We start from the raw sequence: 12,253 nt of genomic DNA, 5'->3' as shown, positions 1-12,253 counted from the left end.
AAGTAAATAAATCTTTAAGAAAAGAAGATTCAAAGGAAAAGACACAACAAATGAACAAATACCAGCCGGGCGTGGTGGCGCACGCCTTTAATCCCAGCACTCGGGAGGCAGAGGCAGGTGGATCGCTGTGAGTTCAAGGCCAGCCTGGTCTACAAAGTGAGTCTGGGACAGTCAAGGCTACACAGAGAAACCCTGTCTTGAAAAAAAAGTTAACAAATAAAAACTGTCAGTGAAAATATAGTAATCGAGTCTGGAGAGGTGGCTCAGCGGTTAAGAGCACTGGCTGCTCTTACAGAGGACCCAGGTTTGAGTCCCAGCCCCCAAACATCTCTAACTCTAGGTCCAGGGGATTTGCTGCCCTCTCTGGACTAAAGGTGTACATGAAGGCAGAGCGCTGTATACATAAAAATAAATAAATCTTTTTTTTTTTTAAGTAAGTAAATGAACACAGTAACAACAGAATCAAATGAGCAGCCCTGGTGTCTGGGTGATCCCCAGAGCCCAGCAAAACGCAATTTCCAAGCTCTCCATACTAGAGTAGGGCTCAGTTTCTACGCCGTGTTTGCTCAGGAGGCAGGTTGGTCTGGACAGTGGACTCTAGGCAATCCATGACTACACAGTGAAGCCCTGCCTAAAATTGTTTTTAAAGTCTCATCTATATAAACAAACAAACAAAAACCTAGAAGGTCCCAAGCCTGCCAGAGCTTAGGTGGGCGCAGCACCCTCCCTAACACCCCCATGAATAGGTGGCCACAGCCTCCACTGCCTGCCTCCTGTATCCCCTGAGCAACAGGCAGAGGTCTCCCAAATGTCCCTGAGGCTGCAGCTCAGCTCAGGTCCCACTGTGCGTGTGTCTGGCTTGAACTGCGCAGCTCTGTCCATCATGTGGACCCATCCTGCCCCTTCCCGAGTGCCTCAGCCCTGAAGCCCTGGGACCTCACTCAAAGACTCTCTAGCCAGGTCTGCTGATTTTCATCACCATGGCAGTGACCTTAGGAAAAGAGTCAAGAAGCCTAGCAAGTCCCAGGTGAAAAGAAAGTGGCCTCATACTTGGGAAACAGACAGGAGCAGCTTTCTCTGAGGACTGGCCACACGGAGCAGAAGCTGCCCAAATGGAACATGCCCAAGTATTTCTGGGCATAACAGCCGCCCTACCAATAGCCAGCATTAATTAGTATTAATAGAGTAATTAACTCATTTAACATAAAGCCTTAATAATTATGTGAATATTAAATATTATTAATTCCACATCAGAGCAGTATATAAATAGAATATATTACCCAGGCAAGTGGTGGTGGCACACGCCTTTAATCTCAGCACTCAGGAGGCAGGGGCAGGCAGATCTCTGAATTCAAAGCCAGCCTGGTCTACAGAGCAAGCCCCATGATAGCCAGGGCTACACACAGAAACCCTGTCTTGAAATCCTCCCCTAATTATAGAGATAATTGGGGCTGGAGAGATGGCTCAGAGGTTAAGAGCACTGTCTGTTCTTCCAAAGGTCCTGAGTTCAATTCCCAGCAACCACATGGTGGCTCGCAACCATCTATAATGAGATTTGGCGCAGTATTTTGGCGTGCAGGCACACATAGGGGCAGAATGCTGTATAAATAACAGATAAATAAAGAAATCTTTTAAAAATTATAGAGATAATTACATATCAACATATATTCCTTTTTTTTTTTTTTTTTTTTTTTCGGTTTTTCGAGACAGGGTTTCTCTGTGGAGCCTTGGCCATCCTGGACTCACTTTGTAGACCAGGCTGGCCTCAAACTCACAGCAATCTGCCTGCCTCTGCCTCCCGAGTGCTGGGATTAAAGGCATGCGCCACCACGCCTGGCTATTTATTGCTTTTTCGAGACAAGGTTTCTCTGTGTAGCCTTGGCTGTCCTGGAACTGACTCTATAGACCAGGCTGGCCTTGAACTCACAGAGATGCCCCTGCCTCTGCCTCCCGAGTGCTGGAACTGAAGGCATGCATGCAGACAGGGCACTCATACACAAATGAGTAAATACATTAAAACAAAAACAAAAACAAAAACCTCTTCAGTGGCTCAGTGCTGTGACCAAGCCCGATTTCATGCCTGGGAGTTGTCACATCACAATTTCAAGGCTATCATCAGCTACACAGCGACTACGAGGCCAACCTGGGATACATGAAACCCTGTCTCCAAAAAAAAACGATAAAAAAAAACAGCTTTGGAGTCAAACATATTCCCTCACAACCAAAGAAAAAGAGAAATAGAACTGAGCCAGAGTGGTGGTTCAGACCTGTGGTTCCTGCCCTTGGAAAACTGAAACAGGAGACTAACCCTGAGTTCAAAATCAGCCTGCGTGAGAGCTAGACCTTGTCTCCAAACAAGTATAAACCTTGAGAGGGGGGAGGGGGGAGAGGGAGGAAGGGAGGGGGAGAATGAGGGAGGGAGGGAGAGAGAGAGGGAGGGACGGAGGGAGGGAGGGAGGGACTGTGACCTGAGAGTTGGCCAGAGGCCTCAGATCCTGAAGTCTCAGGTGGTGGGGTTCCAGGACCCAAACTCAGCTCTTCTGAAGAGCAGCGTGCACGTGAACTTCCTCCCTCCCTTTCATGCCAGCTCTTAGGGGGCAGAGGCAGGCTGATCTCTTTGAGTCCGAGGCCAGCCTGGTCTACAGAGTGAGTCCAGGGCTACACAGAGAAACTCTGTCTCGAAAAACAACCACCAAAACCCCCAAACAAATAACAAAAAAAGGCAAAGGCAAAACAAAATCCACCAATGTGACAAAAGCCAAATTGCGGCTGATGTCCCTCTGTGAAGCCAAACCCAATGCCCAGTGCCAGGCCAGTAGCACCATGTGACACTGAGACAACTGGCCAGCTTGAGTGGCGTCCCAGGCTCCTGGAGGTTAAGTTTTGCAACTTCCAACTATCCTTAGGACACACACCTGCTGGAGAATGTACACGTGGCGATCAGGGTGTCTGCAACTGAACTCAGGTTCAAACGCACCCAAGGGTAGAGTCGGAACGCCAAAGCGACCACCTAGAAGAGCGGCAGTCTCTGACCTCACCACGGCCCCTTGGCACACCCCAGTGTGCGGACCAGAGCTTGGCTTAACGCCCATGGGAAGTGACCGGCCGTAGCCTCCTAGGCTGCCCTGCACCTGAGGTTGGGCACTCGGCCCTCAGATGCAGAACCCATGTGGGGCATGGCTACAGCTGACGCGTTTCCCTGCTGGCTACAGTTCACAGTGTCATAAGGCTGTGACAACCCTTAGAACAGATGTGGCAGGCTCAGTCTGGGCTCCCCTGGCTCTCCTTGCCACTTACCCCGTCCTTCCCACAACACCCCGACGGGAGCCAGTCAGTGCTAGGAAGCTAGAGAGGCCATGGAACATTCTGAACTGTTCCTGGCTCACAGGGTTGCCACTTGAGGGTGTGACTCAAGAGTGGCAGCCACCTGCCTCCAAGGCAGGATGAGCTAGAGTGGGCGCATTGCCCTCTGCACGGCTTGCACAGAAGAGGCAGAGTCAGAGGACCTAGAGACAGTGGGGCGCTCACCTGGACCAGGAAGAACAGCGTCTGCAGGCTGTGGAGGCCTCCTCCGTCCTCATGCGCAATGGAAGGGAGACTCCTGAGCCACAGGTGTAGGCTCTCATTCCCTAACGAGTCTACTTTACTAGGGATTCACTAAAGGCCTGTAGCTCCCCTACAACCTGACTACCCTAAATAGGAGGGGAAGGAAATTAGGGAGAACAAGAATGGAACCTTCTGGGTGTTAGTTCTGCGGGGCAAATCCTCCTGGCGTAATTCTCAGGAGTCTAGCAGATCCACACCATGGGCTGGACAGATGACTCAGAGGTTAAGAGCACAGGCTGCTTTGCCAAAGGTCCTGAGTTCAATTCCCAGCAACCACATGGTGGCTCACAACCATCTTTAGTGAGATCTGGTGCCCTCTTCTGGCATGCAGGCAGAATAATAAATAATCTTTTCTTTTTTTCTTTTTTTTGATTTTCGAGACAGGGTTTCTCTGTGTAGCCTTGGCCATCCTGGACTCACTTTGTAGACCAGGCTGGCCTCGAACTCACAGCGATCCGCCTGCCTCTGCCTCCCGAGTGCTGGGATTAAAGGCATGCGCCACCACGCCCGGCTTAATAATCTTTTAAAGTCTTTTTTTTTAAAAAGCCGCACCATCCATGGACCGAACATGGAGGTCTTCCTGGCACTGGGCACCACCACCGGCCAACTCTCTCCCTCCGGTCCCCTCCTCCCATCAATGGTCCTTAGGCAATACAACAGCCCATCTGAGTCGCCTGCCCCCTTCTTTTGTCTTGGGCTGATGCTTCTTCCTCTGATGTTTACCAGTTTGCAGAGACAAAGTCTCAGTGGGGTGGCATCCCAAGACTGTTTCCACCTTGGGCCCAGACTAAGGCAAGGTTACATGCTCTTCACACACAGGTGTGCCTCCTTGCTCAGGAAGCCAGCTCGTGCCTGTCCCGTCCCCACGCAGGGAGCCCACCTGAGCAGTGAGTGGCACAGTCACAGCCTTAACTCCCACGGTGACGCTCACACTGCCCCTGTCACTTAAGGGCACAGCAGTCGCACCCAACAGCTCCTGTCACCGCTACCCTGCCCACTTGCTCAACTGGAGCCTGGGACAAGCCCTCCAGCGCGCCAGTCCCAGGACCCCGGCCTCCCTGCTGGCTGCTCACCCACCCACCCACCCACCCACCCAAGTGGCAGACCCAGCTTTCCCAAGCAGGGATGCTACCCTAACACACACACACGCGCACGTGCGTGTACACACACACACACACACACACACACACACACACACACACACACACACACACACACACACACACACACACACACACACACACACACACACACACACACACACACACACACACACACACACACACACACACACACACACACACACACACACACACACACACACACACAGAGTTGGGTGAGGGCTCTGGCCTAAAGACACAGTGAAGACAGACACCGGGGCACAGGTGTGCTTTATTGGCCACAGGCAGTTGACCACTGCCTGGCAGAACACACACCTGCACTCACTTGACCTCTAGCCAGGGCCCCATGGCCCAGCCCCCAGCCCTCCCAAGACAACCCTGGGGGACTCAAACACTGAAACTCCTGCCACTGAGGCCTTTTGTGCCACCCTCTCCTGACCCCTGCCCTGTCCCTTCTGTTCCTGCCACTGAGCAGCAGGGCTCATGGGAACTGGGGGCTGCCAGGATCACTCAGGCCTCAGGCAGGCAGCTCGAAAAACCAGAGAGGCACTGTTGTGTATTGTGAAGAGGTAGCCTCGCTCGGTTCTAAGCGGACAACTAATTTCTTCGAGGTTGCAGGTCACAGTAGCTGACCTTCCCTGTCCCTGAGACAGACTACCCCCAGTCTGACTGGGAGGACACAGCAAAGAGCCTAACGGGCAGAATGAGGCAGCTCCCTGTAGGGGCTGACCAGGCCATGCCGGAAGGAAGGAAGGGCTCAGCTCCGGTAGCTCCGCAGCAGATGCCCGGCAATCACCAGTCTCTGGATTTCGCTGGTGCCTTCATAGATCTCGGTGATGCGGGCATCTCGGTAGTAGCGCTCGGCTGGCATCTCGGTCACGTACCCCATGCCACCCAGGATCTGGATGGCCTAAGAGGGAAAACAGGCAGTGGCAGGGAGAAGTCCGCACAGTGTGGAGAAGGCAGGCCGCAGGTTCGGGGCTCACCTGGTGGCTAATGGCGGTTGCAGCTTCTGAGGCAGCCAGCTTGGCCATAGCTGATTCCTACCCACCAGGAATGGCAGAGTCAACATCTTCACCTTCAGAGGGACCCCAGCCAGCTCAACACCCTCTGTGAGCAGCAGGCGCGGCCTTCCCCACAGTACAGTACAGTCCTGTGGTGCCCCTCCCCCGCCTCAGGGTGTGCCTGGGGACCCCCCTCCCCACAGGCACCTTGGTGAAAGGCTTCTTATTGTCCTTCAACATGGCAGCGCGCCAGGTCAGCAGGCGGGCACTCTCCAAGGCCAGGGCCATGTCTGCCAGCTTGAACTGCAACGATCCGGCCCCACCCATCACCTGGAACTCTCTCTCCCAGTGGTCAGGGAAGGGATGGGAGAGGTGGGGGTGGGAGTGATAGGGGTGGGTGTGGTAGGGGAGAGGTGATGGCGTGAAAAGGCAAGGCTTCCTTCCCTCAGCCCTGGGGCCCCATCCTCCAACGCCCTACCTGGATGTTCTGGAGCTTGGTGAGGGGCGCCCCAAAGGCATTGCGGCTCTCAGCATATTTCACAGCACAATCCAGCGAGGCCTGGGCGATGCCCAGGGCCTGGGAGGCGATGCCAATGCGGCCCATGTCCAGGGTTTGCATGGCTATTTTGAAGCCCATCCCCGGCTCCCCCAGCAGGTTCTCCTTGGGGATGCGACAGTCCTCAAAGATGAGGTTAGCCGTGGACGAGGCCCGGATGCCCAGCTTGTCTTCCTTCTTGCCCAGCGTGAGCCCAGGAGTTGGCATAGGAACCAGGAAGGCACTGATGCCCTGGAAGGCCCCCGCCCCAAAGTTAGAATGACTCCCCAGTCACCTGAACCCTCTGATGGCTTTGAGGAGGTGCCAACTCCACTGGGGAAAGACAGACAGCCCTCCCTGCCCACCCCCCAGCCCATCCTCCCACCCCCTACTTCCCCCCACACCCCGACCGCCATCAGCCCCAACAGAAGTGGCTCCAGCAGGGCCCAGACGAGAGCTCCAACCTAGAAATCGCAGGGCCCACCTTGTTCTGCCGGGACTTGTCTGTGCTGGCGAACACCACGGTGGCCGAAGCCTCCCAGGAGTTGGTGATCCAGGCCTTGGTGCCGTTGAGGACCCACGAGTCACCCTCTTCCCGGGCTGTGGTGGAAGCAGCCCCTGCATCGCTGCCGTTCCCTGCCAGGGACCCAGCCTCAGGACCCAGGGACACAGCCTCAGGACCCAGGGACCCAGGGACACAGCCTCAGGACCCAGGGACACAGCCTCAGGACCCAGGGACACAGCCTCAGGACCCAGGGACACAGCCTCAGGACCCAGGGACACAGCCTCAGGACCCAGGGACACAGCCTCAGGACCCAGGGACACAGCCTCAGGACCCAGGGACACAGCCTCAGGACCCAGGGACCCAGCCTCAGGACCCAGGGACCCAGCCTCAGGACCCAGGGACCCAGCCTCAGGACCCAGGGACACAGCCTCAGGACCCAGGGACACAGCCTCAGGACCCAGGGACACAGCCTCAGGACCCAGGGACACAGCCTCAGGACCCAGGGATACAGCCTCAGGACCCAGGGACACAGCCTCAGGACCCAGGGCATGCAGCCTCAGGACCCAGGGACACAGCCTCAGGACCCAGGGACACAGCCTCAGGACCCAGGGACACAGCCTCAGGACCCAGGGACACAGCCTCAGGACCCAGGGACACAGCCTCAGGACCCAGGGACACAGCCTCAGGACCCAGGGACACAGCCTCAGGACCCAGGGACACAGCCTCAGGACCCAGGGACACAGCCTCAGGACCCAGGGACACAGCCTCAGGACCCAGGGACACAGCCTCAGGACCCAGGGACCCAGCCTCAGGACCCAGGGACCCAGCCTCAGGACCCAGGGACCCAGCCTCAGGACCCAGGGACACAGCCTCAGGACCCAGGGACACAGCCTCAGGACCCAGGGACACAGCCTCAGGACCCAGGGACACAGCCTCAGGACCCAGGGACACAGCCTCAGGACCCAGGGACACAGCCTCAGGACCCAGGGACACAGCCTCAGGACCCAGGGACACAGCCTCAGGACCCAGGGACCCAGCCTCAGGACCCAGGGACACAGCCTCAGGACCCAGGGACACAGCCTCAGGACCCAGGGACACAGCCTCAGGACCCAGGGACACAGCCTCAGGACCCAGGGACACAGCCTCAGGACCCAGGGACACAGCCTCAGGACCCAGGGACACAGCCTCAGGACCCAGGGACACAGCCTCAGGACCCAGGGATACAGCCTCAGGACCCAGGGACACAGCCTCAGGACCCAGGGACACAGCCTCAGGACCCAGGGCATGCAGCCCTCGAGGCTCAGGGCGGCTAGCTTGGAGCCCTGGCTTCCAGGCCCACAGACCCTGTGACCGAGCTCTAAAGCTGGGGCCTTGTTCCCAAACCTTTAAAGGACACAGGGATCTGAACAGGCAGGAGACATCTTCAAGGCAAACCTTCCCTCACTCCAAGTGGGCAGTGAGTCTCTTGGTGTGTCCAGGCAGGTGCACCCCGTGGTTCAGGACTCGCAGAACAGCAGGTCCCAGGCCTGCCTCTCCCTCTGGGGGCCCCTGGCTTCTGCCTGTCACCACCCTGATTCTGAACGAAGGAGACAGGGCAGGGGCAGGTACCTGGTTCACTGAGGGCGAAACAGCCGATTTTGTCACCACTGGTGAAAGGGGAGATCCACTGCTGTTTCTGCTCAGGGGATCCAAACTTCAGGATGGGCCCCAAGTAGAGAGACTGGTGGGGACAGCAGAGAGCAGCTGGAGGCCACCCCAAGGCTTACTCTCTCCAGAGGCTCTCCTAAAGGGATGAGGCCAGGAGCCCAGGCTGGCAGTGCCTGGCTACAGAGACACATGGCCAGGGTCCATACCTACCCCAACTGCGTCCCAGGACCCAGAGAAACTCACATTGTTGACGCTCATGATAACGCCAGTGGAGGCACAGCCACGGCTGATCTCCTCCAGAGCAATGGAGTAGGCCAAGTAATCCAGGCTCGCACCCCCGAACTCCTCAGGCACATCCATGGCCAGCAGCCCCAGCTCCCCCATCTTCTTCACCTGTGGGGGGTTGGGGGATGATGAAGTCATCATGTTAGGGGCAGCGAGCCTAATCTCCCCAACCGCCCAGACCCTTAAGAAAGGGCTGAGCGTGCCAGGCACCTGCAAGACCCGGGACTCTAAACCACCATCCCCAACAAAATTACCATCTCAGGCTAAGAACTTTATTTTCTTTTTTAATTTATTTTATTATTTATACAGCATTCTGCCCGCATGTGTGCCTGCCTGCCACAAGAAGGCACCAGATCTCATTACAGATGGTCATGAGCCACCATGTGGTTGCTGGGGACTGAACTCAGGGCCTTTGGAAGAGCAGTCAGTGCTCTTAGCCTCTGAGCCATCTCTCCAGCCCCCGGGCTAAGAACTCTTAAGCTTGCTGGAAACACTGGCTCATAAACTCATATTCATTTCTGTCCTCTTGTTAGTTTAGGCATAAAAAGACTGAAGTCCAATCTGGTTGTGAAACAGCCAAAAGGCACAGACTGGAGCCAGCCTTCTCCGAATCTGGCTCACCTTCCTCAGGGTGGCTGCTCCTTGGCCCTTCTGTAATCCTGCTGTTATATATGTGTGTATATTGTGTATAATATATTACATTTAATGCTATATATTACTACATAAAACCATGCCTCAGCAAAAGCTCGGGAAATGTCTACGTGTTGGGACCTGCAGAGGTGGCTCAGAAGTCTGTCTCTGACTCCTCAACCATGACCCAGTAGCTGTTGGGCAAAGAATGTCGCATCTGGCCTTGGGTTCCTCAGCATTAACTTGACCTAATGAAGAAATGGGCTGTGCTATTTCGAAGAGGACAGCCAAGGCTACACAGAGAAACCCTGTCTCAAAGAAAAAAAAGAGCACCACCTGGCCATATGCACTCAATTAATAAATCTTTGTAGTAATTTTGCAGTTCTTGGCTAGAGGTCGATGTTGAACAAAGCAAACCTGAGCATGTTCTGCGCCTCCCATCCGAGGTCTCGGTGCCTCTGGCCACTGCCGCTCATAGACAGGCCACTGCGGCCTCTGCTGCTGCTCTCACCTGAGCTGTGGGGAAGCGGTGTTCCTTGTCCAGCTGGGCTGCAATGGGGACCAGCTCCTTCTCAGCAAAGTCGCGGCATGTCTGACGCAGCATCTGGTGTGTCTCGGGCAGTTCCGCAGACTGGTAAACGGTATGTAGCCTTCGCCAGTCACGAGCACGGAGAGCTGTCAGAGAAGGGCCCGAGTCAGGAAGAGATCTTTTTTTTAAAAAAGTATTTATTTATTTATTATTACGTATACATTGCTCTGCCTGCAATGTACACCTGCACGCCAAACGAAGGCATCAGATCACGTTATAGATGGTTGTGAGCCACCATGTGGTTGCTGGGAATTGAACTCAGGACCTCTGGAAGAGCTGTCAGTGCTCTTAACCTCTGAGCCATCTCTCCAGCCCTCAGGAAGGGAATCTTAAGACTTTCCTTTTATGTGTCTGTGTATCTGTGTTTATGTACGTGCACATGCATGTATGTGTCCACGGAGGCCAGAAGAGGGCGTCAGATCCCCCGGACCTGGAGTTATAGGTGGTTCTGAGCTGCCCAGCACGGGTGCTGGGATCTGAACTCAGGTCTCTGCAAGAACAGCCTGGAGTTCTGGCTAGCCTGTGCCGTATGTCAAGATTCCACCTCAGGGTCTGGAGTGAGGGCTCAACAGTTAAGAGCACTTGCTGCTCTGTCCGAGGAACTGAGTGTAGTTCCCTCCACCCACAGGGTGGCTTACAACTGTCTGAAACTAACGTTCCGGGGGATCCAGCTCACCGTTCTAGCCTCTGTGGCTATGTGGACACGGTTCACTTACATACATGCAAAAACTCATACACATAGCTGGGCGGTGGTGACGGTGCACGCCTTTTATCCCAGCACTCAGGAGGCAGAGGCAGGCGGATCTCTGTGAGTTCAAGGCCAGCCTGGTCTACAAAGAGAGTCCAGGACAGCCAGCTACACAGAGAAACCCTGTCTCATAAAACAGAACAAACCCAAAAACTCATACACATAAAATTTTAAGAAAAAAATGAAGCACCACTCCCCACCCACAACCACATCTCAAAGGGGGAAGGGTAAAAAAGCTCAAAAAACTTTTCACTGATACAATACCAATAGGGCTGTTACTGAACCGCCCAGGTTAACTGACCGCTTAACAGCTCGCTAAACACTCCAATCCTCAGAACAATCCCAATCTCAGCACCTCAGGAAAGGGTTTTAACTTTCACTGGGCCTGGATTTCCATAAAATGTGGACAACAGCAGCACTCAGCTCCGGGGGCAGGAGGATTAAAGAAGTACTAATGGCTAATTTAGCACAGGTCTCTGGATAAGGAAGCGTTGGCCACACCTCAGGGCTGCTACAGAAAACAAAACTGTAGTGAAAGTAACTATCTGCTAACGTTATGGAAACACCCATTATTAGGTGCCAACCCCTATGATTTTATATGCATTCTGTGATTTAATACAACTCTGAGGATATAAACAGTTCACACTTGGACCCCTTGAGGCTGAGCTTCACGACCAAGGTCACAGGTCAGAGTTCAATGCCAGGCCTCACAATGTAAGACCAATTTACCCAGAACCTTGGGCAGGATTGAAATGGGGGTAAGAAATGTGAATGTGGTCGCACAAGGGGGAGCTGGCGATGAGTGTCGCCCAGGGAGGGACCCGGGCAGGAGCCCTGATCCCTGCAGAGCTGCGTGTGCCCTGCACGGGCCAGAGGCTACCGAACTAGGGCAAAGGCCGCGCAGATGCGGGTGCTGCCCGCTCGTCCATCCGCGGCCACAGCAGGACGGGCCGCCAGGATCCCCGCCGTGTGACCGGCCCCGGGGGCTCCGCGGGCGCACTCACCTCTACGGAGTGGGCCACGGGCCCGGGCGAGCAGCGTTGCGGCCATGGACGTGAACCTCCGGGACCTCCGGTAGCAGCTCTGGAGTTCCGGCGGGCAGGGACAGCCTTGGGCCACTCCCACCTGGCTGCAGGGGCGGGGCCGGCGCAGAGTCACGGACACGCCTACCGCGCTGCAGGGCCGGGGCCGGCGCAGAGTTTGGGAAATTAATCCAGAAAGTACAAAGTCTGTCAGCTCCCTTTCCTGTCCTCATCTTTAGTAATGCCGCTGGCGACACAGAGGCATTAAAAAAAAATAAAAATAAAAAAGCAATCAATCAACCCTTGATTTAAAACCCTCGGTCCGCGAACCCATCCCCTAAATGCAGTTCCTGCAATTCTAGCGACTCCTGAGCCTGAGGCAGGAGGATTGTAAATTCAAGGTCTCCCTGTATTACAAAGTAAATTCAAGGCCAGCTTGGGCAACTTTGTGGTATCTTCAAAAGTATAAAGAGCGCGTGGGGAATACAGCTTATGTAGCAGGCAAGGCGCTGGGGTCAGTATTAGGGAGAGAAGAGATAGTGCCTACCCCTGCCCACCCAC

General features: G+C 54.9%; 1 protein-coding gene across 1 annotated transcript; it reads right to left on the bottom strand.

The window, feature by feature from the left end:
• Positions 1–5,445: 5,445 nt before the first annotated feature.
• On the bottom strand, positions 5,446–11,783 carry Acads (acyl-CoA dehydrogenase short chain). Its single transcript, XM_051161671.1, has 9 exons — positions 11,675–11,783; positions 9,845–10,008; positions 8,662–8,811; positions 8,380–8,491; positions 6,751–6,902; positions 6,210–6,518; positions 5,939–6,034; positions 5,714–5,770; positions 5,446–5,637 (listed from the first exon to the last, which is right to left on the bottom strand). The coding sequence occupies exons 1-9, from the start codon at positions 11,718–11,720 to the stop codon at positions 5,485–5,487; spliced, it is 1,239 nt and encodes a 412-aa protein (XP_051017628.1). The 5' UTR covers positions 11,721–11,783; the 3' UTR covers positions 5,446–5,484.
• Positions 11,784–12,253: the final 470 nt, after the last annotated feature.

The sequence above is a fragment of the Acomys russatus genome, chromosome 19 (assembly GCF_903995435.1).
Source record: "Acomys russatus chromosome 19, mAcoRus1.1, whole genome shotgun sequence".
Classification (NCBI taxonomy): Eukaryota; Metazoa; Chordata; class Mammalia; order Rodentia; family Muridae; genus Acomys; species Acomys russatus.
This window is presented reverse-complemented; position numbering and strand designations above follow the sequence as displayed.